Genomic DNA, 23,335 nt, shown 5'->3' on the forward strand with positions numbered 1-23,335 from the left:
CAGTATTCTCGCCTGGAGAATCCCATGAACAGAGGAGCCTGCCGGCTGCAGTCCATGGGGTCCCAAAGAGTTGGACACAACTCAGACTAAACTGCCACCGTAGCCACTGGTTTATTGGAGGGAGGGGTTTCTTGGTTTGTTTCTTTGTTTTTTTCAACCAAGAAGATCCATTTGCTGGGAACTGTGTTGGGGCCAGGCCCATCTCTCAACTGAGAGTTGTAAGGAGTCCTGCTTCAGTGCAGGGATAGAGGTTAGAGACCCAGGCAGGTGATGAAAGACCCGCCTCCTCTGGCTGGCACTGTGTGAATTAGAGACGTATAAGCTTTGAGAGAGACAGACCTGGGCTCAGCTTCCGCTCTGCCATTTAATAACTCTGACCTGGGCCAGGGGACCTTTCTGAACCTGTTTCTTCTTCTATGAAATGGGCAGCAGAGCCGCTCCCGCTTCTGCAGGGTGGTTGTGAGTACTAAAGGAATTTCCCCGCCACATGACAGGTACATTGCGTGTGGCTTCCTTTACTTGGTGCTTTTGTCCATGATTGTTGGGAGGAGAACAACCAGGGTCCCTGGCTCTGAGCATGGCTGGATTTGGGACTCGAGTGTCTTGGAAGAATATCCTGGGACCCAAGGAAAGGGAACTGGCCGTCTTGAACAGTGGAGAGCACTGTTTTCCTCTTTCTCAATCCTGAACAGCAGCCCTGCAGACGTGGGCTCACCCTCACTCGATAGATACAGACACTGAATCCCAAGAAAGAGAAGTAAAGCTCCCAAGGCCCACAGCTAGAGAGTGGGGCACCAGACCAGGTTCATTTTCTGACCTCGCTCCAAAGTCAGCCCTGCTCCGTCACACTGACTAGCATAGAACACCCCTTTCTGCCAATCAGTCCTGCAGAACTCTGCCAGGTGGGTAATTTTTATTATCCTCATTTCTTAGATGGTGATGTTAGGACTCCAGGGGGTCAACTGACTTCTCTGAGGTCACAGGGTTGAATCTGGAGTCAAATCCGAGGGAGTGCGTCTTCCTCTCCCCGGCTCCTCCCGGAGTCTCGAGCTCCCCTTGGTACTGCACCGCCCCACAGCCTGGGGAGTGACCCTCACGGCCTCCCTCCGGAGGCCACCATCCTTGTCCATCGAGTGGGGAGGATAGGACAGAGAACACATTTCCAGGATGACAGCCACAACCACACAACGGTGGGGCCTGCAGGTCAGAGCTCTCATCTAATGGCTGAGCCTGAGGGCTGGTATTCTCCCCAGAAGGGCCTTCACTTGCTCTTGAAAACAGGAGATTAAAGGAGATAAGGGCTTCCCTGGGGGCTCAGACGGTAAAGAGTCCGCCTGCAATGCAGGAGACCCGAGTTCGATCCCCGGGTCGAGAAGACCCCCTGCACATATCCAGCGGGGGCTTGCTGCCTCCTCCTGCTCCCCTCCACCCCCTGGAGTCCGCCTGGTCCTGCGTTACCAGCCTGCTCCCTGGTGGGATAACATCATTCTTTTTCTTCCAGGGCTTCAAGGGACACACAGGCGACTCTGGCCCACCTGGCCCCCGGGTAAGTGGACATGTTACCGTCAGACGGTCCCCATGCACCCGAATGGGCGCTTCTAGCCACAAGGCTCCTGGGCCCTGGAGGGACGGGCAGAGCTGTGTCCCGAGAGAGGACAGTGGCAGCCATTGGAAGCATCATCCCTCCCCGGTTACGTGTTTCTAGACCTTTCTCCCAGGGGCCTCACAGTGATGACCGACCAGTTTGACCAGGTCAGCCTGGAGTCAGGTGCGGTCACTGCTGCCGGAGGATGGGGGTGGTTTTCCTGAGGTCCCAGAGCTCGTGTGTGGACACCTTCAGCTTATCCCAGCTGGGAAACCCTGGGTCCTGTCTTCCTGTGCTCCGCCTTGCTCTGTCTCTTCCAAGTGCCCCAAGCAGAGGGATCCCTGGCCAGGGGGCATCCCTCGGTGAGGCCTGCTGCTCAGTACGGTGAGGAGGAAGCCAGGGTGCAGCGAGGGGCCAACGGGTCGGCGCATGGAGAGGTGGAACCCCCAGCGGTTTGCCTGATCTGTCAGCTGGTGGTTCCCTGCAGCTTAGAGGGCTCACAGCTGGCCTAGAGGGGCACTGCAGACTCCACTTGGGGGCCAGGACCTGGGGTGGGGATGCTTTTGCGGAGGCGGTCCTCCTGGTCTTCCTCCTCCTGTGCTCCGAGGCCTGGCGGCTGGGACCCTGGTGTTCCACATTTCTCTCTGTAACAGCAGCTGTTGTGTTTCTGCTTTTCCTAGGGAGAGCCTGGCGCCACGGGGCCCCCTGGCCGGGAGGGGTCACCAGGGAAAGACGTGAGTGCGGGTGTCCAGTGGGTCCTGGCTGGGCCTATGGGTGGAGGGGTGTTGATAGTTTAGACAAGGACCAGGAGACACTTAGAACTTGGGCAGGGGAGCGGGTACCACCATGGAGGGAGTCACAGGTGGATTGTGAGACTCTCTGGGCGATGTCCTGCCTGCTGGCACTGAGGGCCGCCTGAGCCCTCCCCACAGGGCCGTCCGACGTGTGTGGACACGGCTCGGCCTCCTGGACGTGAGTGTCTGGTCAGGAGCACTGGCTTGCAGTCCTGAGGTCCCAGGTGGCCCCGTGCCCAGCCCCTGGCACCCTTCAGGACCTGGCTTTAAGCCCTGGTGATGTGTGCCCCCCACCCTGGCTCTTGGTGTACATTGTCATCTCGGCTGATCTGTGGTCATGAGACGCTGGAGTTGGAAAGGATCTAGCTCTTCTTGTGCTTTTCCTTAGCAGTGGGATCCATTCCATAAACCCACCTGTCTGGTACACGGGGGCCCTGCAGGCAGATCAAAGCAGGGCAGCTGCATTGACTGGAGTGAGGCCTCTCCCCCGCCCTGTCCCCCAAGGGTGCTTCTCGGTGTTGAAAGGCAGGTTGAGAATCCTGAGCTCCCTGACCCCTCTCGCTCCAGTTTATAGTAGAGGGTGTGAGAGAAGCCCCCTGGGCAGGGGGTGGAGGGTTCAGGTCGCCCAGCAGTTCAGGGTGCAGTGGGGACAGGCTCCGGAGGCCTGCTCGTGGTACAAGTGCCTGCCTCCCTGCTGCTCAGCTCTCTCTTTTCATGTAAAACTCCCATTTTTTTAGGGTGTTGTACAGTCTAATTTGTGTAGGAGTATGGCCAAGCTTCTGTCTTTTTCATTTATAATATGAGGAGATTTATACCCCGGTTAGGAGGCTGCCGGAAAGACCGTGTGGGAGGCAGTGGTGAGTCCCCGCTGCTCGGCACCCTGGAAGTTTCTGTAGACCTTCCAATGGCATTTTTCTTACTGTGGAGACTGAGGCAGGAGTGGCCACAGGTGACTGACCAGCGACTCAGAGATGGGACGCCAAGGAAAGTTCTTTTCCCTGTCACGTCCCTTAGCTCCAGGTAGAGCCCCCGAGATCCCCATGTGTCCGGGTGGGCCAGGTCTATCCAAGTAAATTAAGTCAGCAAGTGTACAAATGAGGACTTACCTGCAGGAAGTGAGCTGTGCCCGGGGAACAGCTGGTGATTGGTGATGAGACACGTTGGGCCCCGTTTGTTGGGTCCCTAGGGCACCGGGGGGAAGTCTGCTTCCACCATGTTCATGCAGCGAGTCTGGGGTGACGTGACCTCTCTCTGTTCCAGGGTGACACTGGACCTACAGGGCCACAGGGTCCCCAAGGACTGAGGGGCCTACCGGTGAGTTTTGCCTTGAGGGCGATCTGCTCCGTGCTTTGTCAGGCCTGTTACCATGGTGATATTTGGTTGGTTCATCCTGGTACAGCCCTGTGTGTCATTAAAAAATGACAAAATGTCTTGTTGTTCAGTCGTGTCCAACTCTTTGCAACCCCATGGACTGCAGCACGCCAGGCTTCCCTGTCCTTCACTTTCTACTGGAGTTTGCTCAAACTCATGTCCATTAAGTGGGTGATGCCATCCAACCATCTCATTTCAAAATGTCTTGAAGTGAAGTGAAGTGAAAATTGCTCAGTCATGTCCGACTCTTTGTGACCACATGGACTGTATGGAATTCTCCATACAGAATACTGGAGTGGGTCGCCTTTCCCTTCTGCAGGGAATCTTCCCAACCCAGGGATCAAACCCAGGTCTCCCGCATTGCAGGCGGATTCTTTACTAACTGAGCTATGAGGGAAGCCCTCAAAATGTCTTAGCAGTTGGTAAATAGCCGCTGCCCTAAGCCCACCCTTGTGGCCCAGCACACACTCCCCAGGCTCTTGTCTGGGACCACCTACCCACAATTCAGATACTAAAAAAGGGCCACTTGGCATGGCTGGGGCACTATAACAGCCCCCAACCCTGAATCATGAGCCAACTTTAGGAATCCTGGGGTTTGAGTGTGCTCTGTATTCATTCACTAGGGCTGTCGTAGCAAACGGACCGAAAACACAGTGGCTTAAGCAACAGAAATGTATTATCCCTCAGTTATGGAGGCTAGAAATCTAAGACATTCATCATCTCAGTGTTCTGTGGCCTAGGAGTCCAAGGTCAAGGTCCCAGTAGAGTTGGTTCCTTCCAAGGCTGCGAGGGAGAGCCTTGAATGGCTCTCTGAACCTCTGGTGGTTTGCAAGCAGCCTCTGACATTCCTTGGCTTCTAGAAGCATCACCCTAGCCTCCACCTCCATCTTCACATGGTTTTCTCCCTGTGACATTTCTCTGGTCCAATTATCCCCTTTTTATGAAGACACCAGTCATATTGGATTAGGGGCCCACCCCATTCCTGTGTGACCTCACCTTAATGAATTACATATTCAGTGACCATATTTCCAAATCAGGCCAAAGTCTGACACCCCTGGGATTAGGACTTCAGCCTATGGATTGGCAGCAGGAGGGACTATGAGTTTTGGGCACAAAATGCCCATCAAGTTAGAGCATGTTACGGTTATGAGTCTGTCCTGGAATCTGGAATGCGGGGACCTTCCATCCAGTGGCCACGTGATGCTGCACCTGCCATGTTATCTGATCTCTCTATCCACGCAGTCAGCGGTGCCCCTCACAGAGAAGGAGGAGGGCATAAAGGCAGGAACATGCATCCCCAGCTGAGACCAGGCCTCCAGGGATGTGAGCACTTTTGTTTGTTCCTTAAGTCAGCATCTGAGTGGGAGGATGAATGGATAAGTCAGCAAATGTGGTCCCGAAGATTTACCATGCCTGTGCTCCAGGCAGCAGTCACCAGCCCAGGATTTTTCATGCACGTGAACTCATTTAAGTATTTATCATTTATTATGAGTTAAATATCCCAAGCTCCATGCTGTAACCCCCCAGGCTCCTCTATTAATGGGATTCTCCAGGCAAGAATCCTGGAGTGGGTAGACTTTCCCTTCTCCAGGGGATCTTCCCAGCCCAGGGATCGAACATAGGTCTCCTGCACTGCAGGCAGAGTCTTTACCATCTGAGCCACCAGGGAAGCCCCATAGGGTTGATAAGCAGCCTCTAAGGAAGCACGTGGAGCCATGCTGGTCCAAGTCACGGCTCTGTGTGAGACCGGCCCTCCACGTCCAGCAGTCTCTGTCCCTGCGTCCTGCCCTGTGACCTGTGCCCTGTGCCCTGTGCCATGGCAGAACGTCCCAGCAGAACCCTCACTGCTGTTTCTTCCATCAGGGTAAGAGTGGGTCACCTGGATCACCGGGAGAGCCTGGCACCCCAGGAAGCCCTGTGAGTACTGTCCCTCGGCTGTGATGCAATCAGGGCAAGCTTTGGAAGGGTGTGTGGTTTACATCAGCCTGTCTGGTCTCTGTTCCCAGAAGCCTCAGTGGGGAAACATGGTATTTGGATGGTAGGAATAGGCTGGAGGCAAGAGGATCCAGGAAGGACCTCTTTCATGTGATTACGCGCTTAACTCTGTGGTCTACAACCATAGGCATCCAATAGGAAAAAAAAAAACTATTAAAGAATTTTTAAAGTGTATTAAGAGTGCAAGTTAGTTGTTTGATGCCTTTAGAGGATGGAAGGACAGGGTCAGGCCCACGACCCCTAACATATGAGAGAGGGTAGGCATCATGCATCGTGGGGCTGAATGTAACCCAGAGTGGGCTGAAGAGGATCCTGCTGCTGGTTGGGAGGTGGGAAAAGGGGAGAACAAGAAGGAACAATGGGCGGGGAGTAGAAAGAGCAGGCCTTGAGCAGTGTCCTCATCCCTGGATAGTGGATTCAGGATTTAGGGTTCAGGTCTGGTAGATGGCGAGACGTGGTGGAGAAGACAGGTCTTTGATGAAGCCTAGGGTTGGGTAAGTCAACGCCTGTCCACTCGTCTTCTCCCACCCCAGCCTTACAGTAGATTTATTAGCTAAAATTGGCAATCCTCTTGAGATGGCCATCCTCATAGTTTGGTACTCAAGCAGTAACTGCACGGAGCAATGGGCAGACCCATCTGGCTGGCTAACTGTTGTCACTGTGGAAATCAGGATGAGCAGTGCATCCTGGTTTGCCAGGAACCCTCCTGGTGGTAGCTCTGCAAATCCTGCCTCCTGGGAGAGCCATCATTCCCAAGCAGACCAGGCACCTGGGTGCCCGGTAGAGCCCCATCTTCCTGTTGGACCAGGGACAGCCGTGTAGGAACCATCACAGAGTCTTGTCAGCTATGCTGAGACATCTCAGACAGGAAGGATCGTGTCACAAGGCTGATCCACCTCAGCGCAGAGCTGGCTGCAGACGGGCTGACCCACATTTGGTGGCTTCCCAGAAAGGTTGAAGCTGAAAGATTCCCACACACTTTGCCCCCAAAAGTGAGCCAAACCGTGAGAATCGCTGACCGATTGGGAAGAGGAACTCCGCCTCTCTGGGGAGGTCACTTAGAGGGGCCCCACACATGTCAAGTGTGGTGGCTTAGTAACTGAGTTTTGTCTGGCTCTTAGGACCCCATGGACTGTAGCCCACCAGGCTCCTCTCTCCATGGGATTTTTTCCCAGGCAAAAATACTGAAGGGGGTTGCCATTTCCTTCTCCAGAGGATCTTCCCGACCCAGGGATCGAACCTGCACCTCCTGCTTGGCAGTCAGATTCTTTACTGACGAAGCCACCAGGGAAGCCCGTCCCCATCAAGGGGTTTTGTTACATGTTTGTCCCTTTGTGTTTCTGTTGCTCTGAATGGGAAGGCCGTTGACTATTCACAGGAAATTCTCCTGTCCCCCACCCATGGGTGGGATTCTCAGCACAGCTTCTCTCCCTAACCCAGCCCTTTCATTCCAGGAAAAGGGTTGTCTTTTCTTTTGTTCACATGCCAGGCCTGCAGAGTACAGAGGGGCTACGAGATTTCTGAACCTTCTTGAGTTGGCCCTTGAGCTTGAAGAGTGACTGCCCCGTTTTCCCTCCGCAGGGCCAGAAGGGAACCAAAGGAGAAAACGGCAGCCCAGGGCTCCCGGGCTTCCTGGGTCCCCGGGGGCCTCAGGTGAGCAGGGACCCTGTCAGGGTCTCCTTGGCGGGACCCTTGATTGCTGTTGCTCGAGACGACTCGGGCCAAAGTGTCTGTTTTAAAGGCACTCGTGTTGCGTGCAACATGCTGATGCAGCCGTGCAGCTAAAGGATACTTGTTTTGTGTTGTAGGGGGAGCCAGGCGAGAAAGGAGTCCCAGGCAAGGAGGTGAGTGCCGCAGCCCTGTTCCCCTGGGGCCTGTTCCTGCGGGAGACACGGGGCCTCGTCATCAGCGGGTGGCGCGTGCTGTCGGCTGGTGGTGTGCTGCGTGCTCTGCCGCGTGGTGTCTGCAGGTGGCCCTCGGCGTAGCAGGGCGCCCGCACTTGCTTCTGCATTCTGCCATCACTGTCCTGAGATCCTAGTGCCTTCTTTTTATTTTATTTTTTAATGTTTGTTTATCTGGCTGACCTAGTCTTAGTTACAGCACATGGGGTCTTCGCTTCGTAGCTGCAGCATGTGGCATCCAGTTCCCTGACCAGGGATCAAACCCAAGACCCCAGCATTGGGAGCTCAGCGTCTTATCCACTAGACCCCCAGGGAGGTCCCCCTGGTGCTTAGTCAACAAAGGTCCGTGTTTTCACTCTGCGTGGGAGCCGGTCCCGGGGTCCCATCTTGATACATCTCTCACTTATCGGTCTGCACCCAGCCCATCAGCAAGTCCTGTTTATTAACAAGACGTGTCCGTTCGGACTCCCAAGTACCTCTCAGCTCTGTCCAGCTCTCTCCATCTCTCCCACTAAGAGACCTGCTTGAGACCATCGTCATCTCTCCCCTGGGCATTTGCAGGGACCTCCTAACTGACTTCTCATGTCCAGCCTTGCCCCACCATGGTCCTTCCCCACCCAGCAGCATGATGTCAGTTTCCAGCTCAAGCCTCAGCTCTGTCCTCCCCTGGCTGTGTCAGCAGAGATGCCCCGGCCCTGGTCAGGATGAGCAGGGGCAGGGGTGGGAAGGGGTGGAGGAGACAGGTAAGGGCTTTAGGAAAAGACCGCTCGGCACATGTGAAGCATTGGGGAGAAAATGTGGCATGTTTCAGGAACTGCCAGGCGAAGGTGATGGGTACATAAGAGAGGGGGTTATGACCAGGCAGGAGCGGGACTCTTGGAGGACCCCCTGTCCTCCGCAGGCAGCAAGGACTAAGAAGGACAGAGATGCCCCTGGTGAAGTGACTGCTCTCCTTTGCTTTCATTGCAGGGGGCACCTGGGAAGCCAGGAGAGCCAGGACTCAGAGGAGAAAGGGTGAGTGGGACACGTGGTCACGTGCAGGCGACCTTCCTGGGGGCAAGGGGCCTGTGTCCAGGGCTTTGGGAAGCTGCCCACCCAGGGGAGCAGCTTGTGGGGGCTTCCCTGTTCTCTTTCCCCCCGCAACAGTCATGAGCCCACAGCAGGAGGTTTTTCCTGTTGTTGGGGTTTTGTTGTGGTTTTCATGGTTGTTATTTTAAGGAGTAAAATCATTGCAATTACACATTCAGAGGCAAGCATGCCCAGACTCTGACAAATCTCCCCGTCTCCTCCCCGTGCGTGGAAGCCTGTGCATGACATGCTTGGAGCCCGAAGTGCCAGTTTGCCAAGAACCAGCTCTGTCCCTGGAGGTGACAAGGGAACAGATTTTCCCATAATGAATCGTCTTGGCGCTGTGCTCAGAAAGCTTTTCTTTACATTGCATTCCTCAAAAAAAAAAAAAAAACAAAAAACAGGGTAAAAAATCAATTCTGTTTTGGAAGAAACACTGGTGGGGGGAGGGGGCGTTCTCTCACCCATAACAACCGCTGTTCCCTCCAGAGAAATTAAACAGTCCTCCATGTGGCTGGCCATCACAGGGTCCCACTGCTGCCCGACACGGAAGGCACTGCCATCCCATACCCGCCCTGGGTTTTTTCCCGTGGTCCCACAGAGTTTATCTCTGCTTTCCTTGCAAGTTGGACGGGTGTGGACTGGTTTCCTCTGCAGACTAGAGAGAAATGGAAGCTGAGAGGTTGGGGATTCTCACCCCACCTGGATCTCTCGCCCTCCTCCTTCCCAGCGACTGTGATTCTCGTGGTTGTTGGTCCCTGAGGATGGACCCAGGGGCTGGGGCTGTGGCTGTGAAGACAGTGAGGGTCCTGCCAGCCAGGAGCTGGCCGGAGCTGCCACATGCTGGAGTTTTGGTTGGGAGCCGGGAAATTCAGACCATGAACCTTCTCTAATACTTAATCAATAGAAGCTTCTCTAATACCCAGTCAATAAAGAAGTTGCCTCCCCCCATTAAGTGGTTTTGTGGAAGGTTGCCAGACAGCAGTCAGGCTCCTCACGCCTTCCACTCTGGAACATTTGAAATATGGGACAGGTCCTCTCACCGCAGAGGGATATAGAGATGTGGAATAAATAGGAAACGCTGTACCACAGGCCTTGGCACTGAGATGCATGAAAGGGACCCTCCCAGACCCCCACACTGGAGACCACCCACAGATGACAACGCCCCCATAAAACCCATCACGTGGGAGAAATTTAGGAGACCCTCCTCAAATCTGGCTGCATTCATTTTTTAACTCACTCTTCTTACTGTTTCTGTTGAAAAGTGATACAGTTAAACAATATAAATTGAAAAAAAACAAGTGAATGCAGTGGAGACTAGGTGCCCATCCAGCACGCTTTTCTTGGGTCTGTCTCTGTACACTTGCTTGTACCTTTCTGGAACCCAAGTGCTCAGAACCAGGTGGGCGTGCACGTGTAAATATGCATATACCTTTTATGTAAACCCCCCGAAACCTATCAGACTTTTTCCACCACTCTTTACGCTTTTCCATATAAGCATGTATATGGCAGATGGTTTCATCACTGCGCTGGCCTTCTCTGCTGGGAGGAGATGAGACTGGGATCTGAAAGTCCGCACCTCATCCCCGGCAGACCTGCGTGACGTAGGGGCACAGCTTTGTCCGTCTGGGCCCCGAGTCCTGTCTGCACCAGCGCAGCGTCACGGGCCTTGCAAGACTGAGGTCTCCTCTCCCGCACTGAGGACCCGGGCCCGGGGGTCCCTCCTGCAGCCTGGGGCATGTCCGGCCTGGGGGTGCCTTCTAACCTTTGCTCACGGATGCTCTTCTTGCCTCCTCTAGGGAGATCCTGGCATCAAAGGTGACAAAGGCCCTCCCGGTGGCAAGGGCCAGCCCGGCGACCCCGGGACCCCAGGCCACAAGGGTCACACAGGCCTCATGGGCCCCCAGGGGCCACCTGGGGAGAGCGGGCCGGCCGGTCCCCCAGGGCCTCCGGGCCAGCCAGGATTTCCAGGGCTAAGGGTAAGCGTGTGGGCGATGCCTCAAACTTGGGGCTCCTTAGGGTCTCAGGGGAAGCCAGAGAGGTGTGTGGGCTCCAGAGGGGCAAGATTGCAGGTACTGGTGACCTGTGTGAGCGAGGGCTGACCCCTACTTGTCCTCTCTGAGCCTGCCCTCCCGTCCCTCCCAAAAGGGACGAGGATGCCTCTCTCCCGACAGGCTGGCTGTGATGGTTAAGTGAAATGACACATGTGGCTTACGAAGGGCTTGGGGATAGAGTCCCTCTGTCCCCGTGGTCCAGGCTTCACTCCGGGCGGTGATGCTGTTTGCCCAGGACCCTGTGCAACAGGCAGTCGAGAAGATGCAGAGGCTCCCAGTGACCCAAGCTTCCCCATGGGGACGGCTCCTTCCCCGTCCATCCGACACCCGGCTCTAGTCTCCCTCCTGTCTGCTGTCTGGGGTGCTTGGTCTTCCCTCTGGGTCTAGCTTTTCCCAAGTGCAAAAGGAAAGGCTTGTTGAGAGCAGTTTGTTTTTTTCTCTGAACACAGTGTTTCTTGTGGCCAAGCTCTTAACGTGACACAGTCTTGCAACACAGGGACACGCTGGCTGTAGTGTGTCAGGGAGGGCTTGGTGGGCCCGTCCCTGGGGGCTGGTTGCAGGTCCATGTGATCTCCCCACCCCCACTTTGCAGCCTGCGTGGTCCTCGGGGGCCCCTCCTGTGGCCCAGAGCACAGGCCCGGGTCCCGTGTCCCGCCTGTTCTGAGGCTCTGGCCCTGTTCCTGCGGGGCTCTGCGGTCAGCCTGGGTTTCACCCCCCTGGAGAGGCCGGGCAGCCAGGTCCTGTCCTTCAGCCAAATGTGGGTGCTCGCAGACTCAGTGGGCTTCCAGAGTGCCTCCACCCACCGAGTCTTTGCCGCGTGTCCTGCTGCTCTGGATAGTAATGGGAATTCTGGGAGTAAGATAAAGGGTCATTGGCCAGAAAGGAAAAAAGGGAAATAAGACTGTAAGCCCAATGCTGGGGCTGCAGCGATGAGCACAGTAAACACCCCAACCCTTGGGAGTGGACGCCTCCCGGAAGGGCTCTGACGACCAGGGAGGAGCCCGACATGGCATGAGGTCTGCTCTCACGGATCACTCTAAGAGCTGCATGTAGCAGTGGGGGCCTGGAGGCAGGGCTCTGCTCCGCTGACTGCTCATCGTTTGTGTGAGCAGACACCCTGTGGGGCCAGCGGGGCAGGCCAGACACCAGAGCCACCACGTGGCCAGTGGGAGGAAGGCAAGCCTGAGGTAGCGCGGGGGCAGCCTGCGAGCTGGCCCTGCAGGTGGGGGGACTTCAGCCCGGAGAGGCTCAGAGTCAGGCCTCCCGGGTCCAGGGCTGGGGAGGGGGTTTGTGCAGGAAGGAGAGGGAGCAGGGGCTTCAGGGAGAAAGGCATCCAGGTCACCATGCAAGACGCAATGATGCTGCCTGCGTGGCAGGGGGTGGGGAGATGGTTCTAGGTGTTAAAGGGATTGGACTAGGGAGCTGTGGTCTGCGTGGCTGTGGCCGTCTTGGTTTCCTGAGCACTCTGGGTCTCGGGAGGCAGGTGGTCCTAGGAAGGTGAGTAATTCCACCTTCCCTCCCTCTTCCCAGGGCGAGTCTCCATCCATGGACATCCTGCGGCGGCTCATCCAAGAGGAACTGGAGAAACAGCTGGAAAGTGAGTCGCTGGCTTTTTCACAGCATCGGGTCCTAGATGCTCTGTAAGCCTGGGCGGTAGTCCGTTCACTTCTCCTTCGGGACCTCTGCAGCCTGGCTTGGTAAAGGCAGCCTCAGGGCGGCTCCTGCAGAAGTCAGCACAGAGGTGCACCTTGTAGGCTCCCTCCAGCCTCTTCTGACACAGATCCCGCTCCAAGGCGCTCTTTGGGGCCGCTTGAGCTATGGCTGCTTGATTACCTCCAGGAAGGGGAGCTCACCACCTACAGAACCAGCCTTGCCATGAGCACTTCTCTGTGCATTCAGTGGTTTATCTAATCAACAAGGAGCTCTGGCAGGCCTGCAATGGCTCTTGTAGAACTCACAGCCCAGAACAGGAGACAGAGGCACAGGCAAGATGACTTCGGTATAGTAAGAAAATGCCCGTGATTTAATGTGACACAGAGGACACAGAGGAGGACGGGGGAAGAAACTAAGATTTCAGAGAGGGTGGGGAGCAGGTGAGGGAAGGCTTCCTGGAGGAGGGGCCGTGGGAGCTGACACCAAGGACCAGACTCCAGACCTTAGACACAGCATGTGCAGAGACCCTAATGGGAGCTGGAACACACTGTGCTTTCAAGGAACTAGAATCCTTGTAATTCTCCTGTGTAGGATTCTTTGTGAAATCCCAGTCTTGCATGGGCCCCATACAGAGCAGGTGCTCAGGAAGGGAGGGGTGGGGAGGTAATAGTCATAGCACCAGTATGTAGGGCCAGCTCCACGTCAGGTGGAGTTCTCAGAACCCACACGTGTTTACTGACGTAAGGAAGCCTCTGTGAGCTCTTGAGCCATGGATGAGGGTTAAATCAGAGACGCTAAGTAACCTGCCCGAGGCTGCAGAGCTGGTGAGTGTCTAACCAGGCAGCCAGGCTGCAGAGTCCAGGCTCTTAGCCACTGCATCCTCTCCCATCTCATCTCCGCCTGCCCTCTGTGTTGGAAACTGTTAGGAGAAGAAAGTCACAAACCACTCTGGGCTAGGGAAGATCGGAAACCCACCACCATTACCAGGCACGGGTGGGCAAAGGGGAAGGGCACATTAATTCACGTGGTCAGGTCTCAGACAGTGAAATATTCCTCCTGGCACATTCGAGACTCTGCACTGGGTCTGTGGATGCAGCACAGAACACAATGACTGTCTCAATGCCCTTGTGGGGTATCCAGGCGAGTGAGTGTGGTCCGTCTTCCCTGCCCAGGAGAACCAGAGACCATTCCCTGGAGAGGACAGCACAGAGCTGGGCTGGTGGTAAGGAGGGTGAAGAAAGGAAGGATACCAGAGGCTGGAATGGTGACTCCCCCTGGGCGGGGCAGTCCTGAGGTCGCCCGTGTGTGAGCATCCCCATCTACAGCCTTTCTTCTGGATGTTAGATTTATCGGGCACACGAGGAGTTTCCAGCCCCTGGGCAGAGACGAGTCCTGTTTTGAATGAGTTCAGATGGAGCATCTGCTGAGCTGAATCCTTTCTTCTAAACAATCTTGGGAGGAGGAAGCATCAGAAGCATCTGCTCCACGTTCAAGATGAGAGTGTCCTGGCTGTGAGCCGAACAGCTGTGTGCCCCGGTCTCCGGCGCACGCCCCTCCCGCTTCCTCATGTGGGAGGGTGGGGAAGGGGCTACTCGGAAGCTCCCCCGCCAGGCTGTCAGAGACCTGATTCTGCTTTGGTTTTACCACTGAGACCCAGGAGGGCATCAGGACTGCCTCTCTGGGCTGGTCACTCCCCATTGCCAGGTGAAGGGCATGGCCTGATCGTCTGGAAAACACAGGAAGAGCCCCTGGTGGCCCTGGGGTGGGCTGTGTATGCCCCGTGCAGTAGGAAGGCATGGAGGCCAGCGGCTGGACCTCTGGGTTTGGAATCAGCCTGTGATCTTTAACATTTCACACACCTAAGAATCATTAATGACATCGCGTTCAGCCCTTCATTTATAGATGAGGAATTCCACGCTTAGGAGAAGTCCCTAAGTTGCTCTGTGTAAGCCACTGAAGTCTCACCCTCCCCCACTGGCCTCAGTTTCCCCAGCCTGAGAGTTGCAACAGTTTCTGCTGCTGCTGTCATTGCCGCCTCGAGGGGAACAGCGACATCCACGCACCACTTGGATCTCGTGCCGGGGGCTGTCATGATGCCTCGTCTCATTGGTTCCATCTTCCACCAGCCCAGTGGGGTTGGACTTATTTCATTGCCCCCGTTTTGCAGAAAAGGCAGCAAAGGCTAAGAGAGGTCAGGTGGCTTGCCCAGGGCCATGCCACCAGCAGTGGTGGCACTGGGACCACAGCCCAGCTGCCTGGCTCCGGAGCAGCGTCCACACGGACACGCGCCCTGCAGCGCGCTCTTGGTGTGTCTCTCTCGCTGCTATTCCCCAGCTCTTACTGCCTCGAGCTTTGCAGTGCGCTGCTGGCCCATCTTCAGTCCTTTATCCCTCCTTCATGAAACATCTCTCTGTTTTTCTTACTCCACAGCCAAACTCGCCTACCTCCTGGCCCAGATGCCCTCTGCACACACGAAGCCCTCTCAAGGCAGACCCGGACCCCCAGGGCCTCCTGGAAAAGATGGGCTTCCAGGTCGGGCAGGCCCCGTCGGGGAGCCAGGAAGGCCAGGGCAAGGGGGTCTGGAGGGACCCTCTGGCCCCATAGGTCCCAAAGGTGAGTGAGGAGCTGGGACGAGGTGCTTTGTAGAGAAGGAACCAGTGTGCACAGCACACGCTCCGTTGAATATGCAGGAGTCAGCCCGTTCCCCGCCCCCGCAGCCTGCTAACACCCTGCATGTTGACATCGTGTCGTTTCTTCATCTGCCTAAGAGGTTTTCAAACTTGACGTTTTTGCAAAATGATGCTTCTGCCCAGAGGAGCGAGTCTGTTTCCTCCTCCCATCCTGGTCCGTCTCTGTCTCCACTGCTCACGGTCCGGGGAGTACACAGGATGTCTTCTCTTTCCCCGTTCAAGAGGTCACTGAGGAATAAGACATTTAATCTCCAGGCAAACGGGCATCAGATGCCAGCTATACATGGGCTGGAGGAAGGAAATGGCACCCCACTCCAGTATTCTTGCCTGGAGAAACCCATGGACGGAGGAGCCTGGCGGGCAACAGTCCACGGGGTCGCAAAGAGCTGGACACGACTGAGCGACTTCACTCACTTCACTTGTACATGGGCTTCCCTGGTGACTTGGACAGGAAAGAATCCGCCTGCAATGGAGGAGACCAGGGTTTGGTCCCTGGGTTGGGAAGATCCCCTGGAGAAGGGAATGGCAACCCACTCCAGTATTCTGGCCTGGAGAATTCCATGGATGGAGGAGCCTGGCGGGCAACAGTCCATGGGGTTGCAAAGACTCAGACATGACTGAGCGAGTAACGCTTTTCCATGGGAATAAAGTGGTTTGAACTAAAACTGGACATGGCTGCCAGCTCTCCAGCTCTCAGGGACATACCTGACCTGGACGTGGCTGTGCTGGACACAGCGAGCCTGTCCTGCAAGGCACAGTGCCTGCCGCCGTCAACAGCGCCCCGTGCACAGAGGAAGGCATTGTCTTTGCAGGCGGACAGATGTGGAAGGGCGGGGAAGGACCCGGGCCCAAATTCAGCAGCCTGGCTGTTCACCCCTTCTGTCCAGCAAGGAATAAGCACGGGGGAGGGGAGAGGCGGTGCTGTCATCTCAGCTGCCACGTCTCCCTCCTTCAGTCTTCCATTCCTTAATTCTTTTTTTGGGCAGATGCCCCCTGGGATCTTAGTTTCCCAACCAGGGATTATTGAACCCACACCCTGGGCAGTGAAAGGGCAGAGTTCTAACGACTGGACTGCTAGGAAATTCCCCCTTAATTCTTCGTTCACTGAGAAGCATCATCTTGTAATGTTTCTGCTTCTCAACTTTTTTAACGTTTGCATCCAAGTCTGTCTTCTGTTGGTTCATGAAACAAAATTTACTAAATAAATGCCAATAAGCAAGCATAAAGCACAGAAAAGTCAGACTGTGACAGACGACTGACCGAGTTTAGTAACTGGAACAATAAATAAGAATGGCCTAGAATCTCCCTGGACTGGCAGAATTTTGGTTTGGGTTATAAAAGAAAACGTTATACACTACATACAGGAGATATTCTGGAGACAACATCTCAAAGAAAAGGAATGATGAAAAAAAAAAAGCTGCGAGGCAGTTTAATCAAGTTTGTATAGTATTAACCCCAACTCCTCGCTGGTCTCAGATATCCTCCTGGGGGAATGAACCCTCTTTCTCTTGAACATGTTAGAGTTTTAAATTCCTGTGATTATTAAGACTTATACCTGATTCTGCTTCCTATTAGAGTCTTCTTTGTGTCCTGTGTCATCTGTCTTAGAATTCATGCTTCTCAAGAGTAGGGCTGTGTCTTACGTATACTCAGGCTTGTTTATCACCCAGCTCCTCCTAGACAAAGGCTCAGAAGGAATGCTGTGAGAACACGGGGACGTGTAGGCATGTGCCAGTGGATGTGTGTGGACATATGTGTTTGTATAGGAGAGAGTGTGAACGTTTGGGTGTCTGTGTTTGATGTGTTTATGACATATGCATATTCGTATAATATATGTGTGAGTGTACATATGTGTGTGTATCATTGGTAATCACACTTGAGTGAATGTGTATGTGTGCATATGTGTATTTGAGCAAATGTTTTCGAGGGGGTGTCTGTTTTGGTGTTCACATGGGCATATTTCTGAGTGCAAGTGTGTGCTCGAGTGCGAGTGTGCATGAATGAGTGTGTGCACAGGAGCGAGGCGTCTGACACAGTGCTGGCCTTGCCCCCAGCCCCGTGGTGGGGCCCCTCCCTCTGCCACCATCGTGAGTCTCCAGCATCAGAAGCGCGTGTTTTTCTCACCAGGTGAGCGAGGAGCCAAAGGTGACCCAGGGGCACCTGGAGTTGGCCTCCGAGGCGAGATGGGACCCCCCGGGATCCCAGGTAGGAGTGGCTGGGCTGCAGTCTGGGGTAGGGGAGGGGCCGGGCCCCAGGGTGTCGGATGCAAAGAGCAGCCATCTGGCTGCACCATGTCCATGGGGACCATTCTCATCTCTCCAGGCAGGGCGCCCAGACCGTGGGGTGTTTGCTCTGAGCCTGTGGCATCCTCAGCTCACTTCTGAATGAAAATAGTGGCATCAGGGCTTGTGTGTGCTCTGGAAGGAACTTGAACCACCGTCTCTTTCTTTTGCTCCTTGGTCCAGGTCAGCCCGGGGAACCTGGCTATGCTAAAGATGGGCTTCCCGGGAGTCCCGGGCCTCAAGGAGAGACAGGACCAGCTGGACACCCCGGCCCCCCAGGTCCCCCCGGCCCCCCGGGCCAGTGCGACCCCTCACAGTGTGCCTACTTCGCCAGCCTTGCTGCTGCTCGACCTGGTAACGTGAAGGGCCCCTAGAAGATGCCGGGATGCCAGGAGACGCTGGTGGATTTCTGAAACTTGAACGCACAGCCCGATGGGAAGCCAGAGGTCTTGAGACATTTCAGCCATGTGGTTTTTGTTTTCCTTTCTTTCTTTTATCATGTGTGTGTGTGTTTTTTTTTTTTTTTTTTGTCTTGTTTTTCTTAAGAGACCTCAACATTATTAAAACCAACAGATGCTGCCGGTCGGTCAGATTATAATATTATTATTGTTAATTATTATTATTGTTATTTCATATGGTAATGCTTTTCGAGTTTTTCCCCTCTGCTCTGAAGTTGGGGAAACCTGATTCGTGAGGCAGAGAACATTTCTCATTCTCCTGACGGCCCCCGATTGAAGTGTAGCTGCCAATTCTAAGGAAACTCTCGGTGCTATGAAACCCTGACCGGACACTTGCCAAACTTACCTCTTTCCTCAAAAGGAAACTTTAAGAAAATGAGGACAATGGGCTTCTATTCTTGGTTGTGCTCAGAGGTCGCCCAGGGAGAGATTAGCTGACAGCCGCTGCTTCCCAGGAGAAGTAAGTGAAGCAGAAAGAGAAGGAAGGTGCAGACACGAAGCGCAGCCTCTGCTCTGGATGGCGGGTGCACGCAGCAGCGGGCAGGTCCGTCCTCTGGGAGCGGCTCAGCGCCTCCAGGTCCCAAGCCTGCAGAAGGGAGACACTGCACACGGCTGGAGGCTGCTTCCTGGAATCTCGCAGCGTCTGCACCAAAAATGTGGGAGCTGACACAGAAAAAGATGCCTCTGTGTGTTCACTTGGCTTCTGAGCATGGATAGGCTCCTCCGTGGCCCCTGTGTTGGTTTCACTCACTTTCATTTTGAAATAAGAGGGTCCAGAGACCACTCCCGTGTGTCTGATGCCGGGCAGTTGGCCGGGGTGCTGGCCAGAGCTGGGAAGCATGTGTCTCCAGCTTCTGGCGTTGAGTGTATATTTGTGAATGACTCGCCCAGCTCAACAGGTGCTCAATAAATCCGAGTTTCCTTTTCTTTTGCTTTCCGTGATGGTCCTTCCTTATCACCAGCATCTTCCCCACGTGGACCCCTCGAGGCCAGGGAAGCATCATTTTTCCCCCGGGGAGCACGGACCAAGCCACTGTTCAGGCCATGTGCTCAGTGTGCACGTGTGTGAGCAAGAGTGTGTCACTCGGGCCTTCCCTGGATTCTGAGCCAGGGAAACTCCTATGGGGTGTGGACCCTGCAGCCTCAGGGGGACGGGCCTCCCCACATGCTCACAGCAGATGAGGGTGGGTGTGAAGGGTCCAGGCCTACAGCTCTGTCTGGGGGCAGCTTGGAGGCCAATTCCAGCCCCCTGGCCCAAGGACCACCATTGTGATGGGCGCCATCATCCATCATCACCTGTTACCACCCTGGGGCCGGTTCAGTGAGAGTGCATACCATGGTAGGAGTCATCCCGCGACCCCACCCTGACCTAACACTTGCACCCGGCCTCATACCCACACCCCCGCCCCACACCTGCAACCCTGACCTCACACCCAGATGCCTGGCCTCACACCTGCACCCGACCTCACACCCGCAACCCTGGCCTCACACCTGCAACCCTGGCCTCACACCTGCAACCTTGGCCTCACACCTGCACCCAGCCTCACACCCAGATGCCCAGCCTCAACACCCGCACCCCCAGCCTCACACCCGAACCCTGGCCTCACACCCGTGGGGCAGCTCTGAGGGCCCTTTGGCTTCGGATGAAGCCCCAGCGTGTGAGTGAGGGAAGAGGAAGTCACTTCCGTTAATTCTAAACTGAGATGGATAGAAACACCGGGTACTTGGAGGGTGGGACAGAAAGTTCCAGATTGTAGACACACCAGCAGAGTCAGGAGAACTTCCAACAGACCTTTGTTCCAATACCTGCTGTGCACAGGCAATGGGGCAGCTCCTGCTCCTACGAGCTATCACCTGGCAACAGAGCAGAAACCATGGCGCGTGGCCCGAGGGGCCGGGACAAAACCACAGTGGGCTCCCAGGTCGTAGTTTTCGTCTCCAAGACGGGACCTGCCTGGGGCCATGAGCGGTAGTGTGGGCACTGGTCCCAGATCTTGTGCATGCGTGCGTGCTCAGCTGCTCAGTCGTGTCTGACTCTTTTGACCCCATGGCCTGTAGCCCTCCAGGCAATCCCGTCCATGGGATTCTCCAGGCAAGAATACTAGAGTGAGTTGCCATTTCTTCCTCCAGGGGATCTTCCCAACCCAGGGATAGAACCCGCGTCTCCTGCATTGCAGGTGGATTCTTTACCTACTGAGCCACCTGGGAAGTCAGATCTCAAGACCTGCAAAGATGAGATGCTTCCTCCTCAGAGTCTGAGGATGCTCCAGTGTGTTTGGAAGAAATAGAGAGTGTGAATAAGTGGTCCAGATAATTAGGCTCCAGTCTGCTGGCTGTTTTCCAACCAAGCCTCAAATTTCTGCCTGCTGATGGCTGCAGCCCAAGGACCCATCTCCATGAGCTTCTGTTCTTTTCTTGGAATGCCCTGAGGGAGGTGCAGGAGAGTTGGTTCTGATTCCCAGAAGGAACAGTTATCTAAATATGTAGCCTCGTTTAGATATTTGATAAATGACAGACCAGGGGCTTCCCAGAGACCCCCTGAACCTGTGCTTCTCCTGTGTGGAACCAGCAATAAAAGCTCACCTCTCTTCCAGCCAGAGGTGGGCAGCAAGCAGGAGTGGACTCAGCCACACTGGTCTCAGCTTGGAAACATTCTGTCCTCTGCTCAGGGCACAGCAGTGATTGTTACTGGAGGCATGTTGGAAGCTTCCTGATCAGCAGCCTTCCCCTTCTGGGAGCCAGGATTTGCGAGAACATCCATGGATTGAGTTCAGCCCAGCTTCAGGGCAGATCTGCCCCTGGTCAGCTGTTAAACAGTGATCCTCAATTCTGGTCCCTCGTGAGCTGTCCAGGTGGGAAGGTCCCCTCTGCACTGCAGCTGTACTAGCCTGGGGATGTCAGTTGCATCATTGAAGAGCCCAGGTTTCCATTTCCTCCTTTGTGAAATGAAATTAACAGGACTTTGTAGGATTTCGGGGGGTGGGGGAGGGTACTTCCCTGGTGGCTCAGAAGGTAAAGAATCCGCCTGCAATGCAGGAAACCTGGGTTCGATTCCTGGGTCAGGAAGATCCCCTGGAGATGGGAATGGCTACCCACTCCAGTATTCTTACCTGGAGAATTCCATGAACAGAGGAGCCTGGCGAGCTACAGTCCATGGGGTCACAGAGGGTCCGATACGACTGAGCGACTAACGCGTCCAACTTCTTCACAAGATGTCTATGAGGCTCATTTTTTTCTTGCAGCTTTATTAAGATATGCTTGACATGTAAAATGGTATAATTGTAAGGTGTGCAACAGAATGATTTGATATGTGTATGTTTTCAAATGATGACCACAAGAAGGTGCTGCTGCTAAGTCACTTCAGTCATGTCTGACTCTGTGCGACCCCATAGACGGCAGCCCACCAGGCTCCCCCGTCCCTGGGATTTTCCAGGCAAGAACAGAGTGGGTTGCCATTGTCTTCTCCAATGTATGAAAGTGAAAAGGGAAAGTGAAGTCGCTCAGTCGTGTCCGACTCTTCTCGACCCCATGGACTGCAGCCTACCAGGCTCCTCCGTCCATGGGATTTTCCAGGCAAGAGTGCTGGAGTGGGGTGCCATTGCCTTCTCCGACAAGAAGTGAGTTAACACCTAAAAGCAGGGCACGTGAATCCGTCCCTTACAACATCTTATTTTGTCTTCCATCAGGAGCAGTTGAGGGATTTCTCTGGTGGTCCAGCGGCTACAGTGGTTGGCTACAGTTCATGGGGTCGCAAAGAGTCGGACACGACTGAGCCACTTCACTTTCTTTCACTTTCCAGTGGCTAACACTCTGCTCTCCCAAAGCAGGGGCCCTGGGTTAGGGAACTAGATCCAGTATGCCACAACTTAAAAAAAGAGCAAGATTCCACATGCTGCAACTAAACTCCTGTATGCTGCAAAAAGACCCAACACAGCCAAATAAATAAGTATATATAAATAAATGCTTTTAACAAGCAGAGTGATTGAGTCCACTTTGCTCATCTGTTTACAGTAATCCAAGTAGAGAAACTTTTCAGACCAAATATTTGCTTGATATTTGGTTTGGTTTTCAAAGTATATTCCCCTAGGTTTAGATCCAACCAGTCCATCCTAAAGGAAATCAGTCCTGAATATTCATTGGAAGGACTGATGCTGAAGCTGAAACCCCAATACTTTGGCTGCCTAATGTGAAGAACTGACTCACTGGAAAAGACCCTGATGCTGGAAAAGATTGAAGATGGGAGGAGAAGGGGACGACAGAAGATGAGATGGTTGGATGGCATCACCAACTTGATGGACATGAGTTTGAGGAAGCTCCAGGAGTTGGTGATGGACAGGGAGGCCTGGCGTGCTGCAGTCCATGGGGCTGCAAAGAGTTAGACACAACTGAGCGACTGAACTATTTGTTCTGTAACACATCTCTAGGGGCTGGGCTTGGCTCTGTCTCCCCATGGTAATTCAGAAACGGTGGCAGAACTGTGAACCCACCTATCCCAAATCACACACACAGCTCGTGTGTCCAGCTCGCTGCGGGACCACACGGAGGCATCCACGGGAGCTGGAAACTGCAGCCTTGACCCAGGCCACCTTGTCTTCTCACCCCGGTGTTTTCTCATGAACTGCTTTCTCCTGGCTCTGTGCAGAGGCAAACTCCAGACGTACGTTTAAAAGAATACTCCCATGGGGGAGAGGAGATGCCACTTGTTCAGTTACTAGAAGGCGGCAGGCGGCCTTTCTGGCTCTTCGGCATGTGGTTGGGGAGATGCTATTTCAGGGCAATCATTTTGTAGCTCTCCTTTCCTTTGCAGCTGGGAACATCTAGCTTCAGGTTTCTTTTGTGGTGCTATTTTATGAAGCCAGGGTTCCAAGTGTGTGCCTATATATAGGAAGTTATTAAAACCATTGGCAAACTTCAGATCTGGCTAGGAGGTTCACCCGGAGGGGGAGAGAGTGTGGAGTAAGGGATGTTTCTCTCGTCAAGACACTGGAGACCTGGAAAGGTGCATAAGACGAAGCAGTGGCAGACCCAGACTGCTGACTGCTAGGCCGATTTCCCGTTTCAACAGCTCCTGTCCTCACCTCTTACAACCCTGATGTTTGGAGAGGGAGTGAGCCGAGGAGGCCAGCCCTGTTCTGAAAGACACCCTGGCGAGGAGGCCATGTCCTGGCGGCGTGACCTCTGACCACTTCGTTAACCAAGATCCTTTGTGTGGAACAGCACTGTGGCTGTTGCCATGGAGATGCTGGAGCAGCGGGCTGACCCAGTCTCACCTTGATTCCCTTCCAGAATATTCACTGTAGTCAGGGAAGAATGGAGAACTTGGCAGGAATTAACGCAGCCAGCTGCCACTCAGGGCATGTCTGATCCTCTGATGGTCTGAGCATGTGGGGACCCTACAGACAAAGGGCACAGCAGAGACCAGGCTGGAGGACCTGTGTCCAGTCTCAAGAGGGATGCTGGCTTGTTTATGCTCAGCAGATGTGG

At 54.5% G+C, this 23,335-nt stretch overlaps 1 protein-coding gene across 1 annotated transcript in view; it reads left to right on the plus strand.

Annotated features, from left to right (window-relative positions):
• COL22A1 (collagen type XXII alpha 1 chain) overlaps nt 1-18,778 on the plus strand; it is a 224,614-nt gene extending 205,836 nt beyond the window's left edge. The window contains exons 53-64 of the mRNA XM_070802401.1: nt 1,502-1,546; nt 2,266-2,319; nt 3,640-3,693; nt 5,614-5,667; nt 7,327-7,398; nt 7,554-7,589; nt 8,616-8,660; nt 10,514-10,693; nt 12,299-12,365; nt 14,852-15,034; nt 17,239-17,316; nt 17,577-18,778. Coding sequence (XP_070658502.1) covers nt 1,502-1,546; nt 2,266-2,319; nt 3,640-3,693; nt 5,614-5,667; nt 7,327-7,398; nt 7,554-7,589; nt 8,616-8,660; nt 10,514-10,693; nt 12,299-12,365; nt 14,852-15,034; nt 17,239-17,316; nt 17,577-17,767 — 1,059 coding nt within the window. The 3' untranslated portion in view covers nt 17,768-18,778. The remainder of the gene's footprint in view (nt 1-1,501; nt 1,547-2,265; nt 2,320-3,639; nt 3,694-5,613; nt 5,668-7,326; nt 7,399-7,553; nt 7,590-8,615; nt 8,661-10,513; nt 10,694-12,298; nt 12,366-14,851; nt 15,035-17,238; nt 17,317-17,576) is intronic.
• Nucleotides 18,779-23,335: the final 4,557 nt, after the last annotated feature.

The sequence above is a fragment of the Bos indicus genome, chromosome 14 (genome assembly GCF_029378745.1).
Source record: "Bos indicus isolate NIAB-ARS_2022 breed Sahiwal x Tharparkar chromosome 14, NIAB-ARS_B.indTharparkar_mat_pri_1.0, whole genome shotgun sequence".
In the NCBI taxonomy this organism is placed as follows: domain Eukaryota; kingdom Metazoa; phylum Chordata; class Mammalia; order Artiodactyla; family Bovidae; genus Bos; species Bos indicus.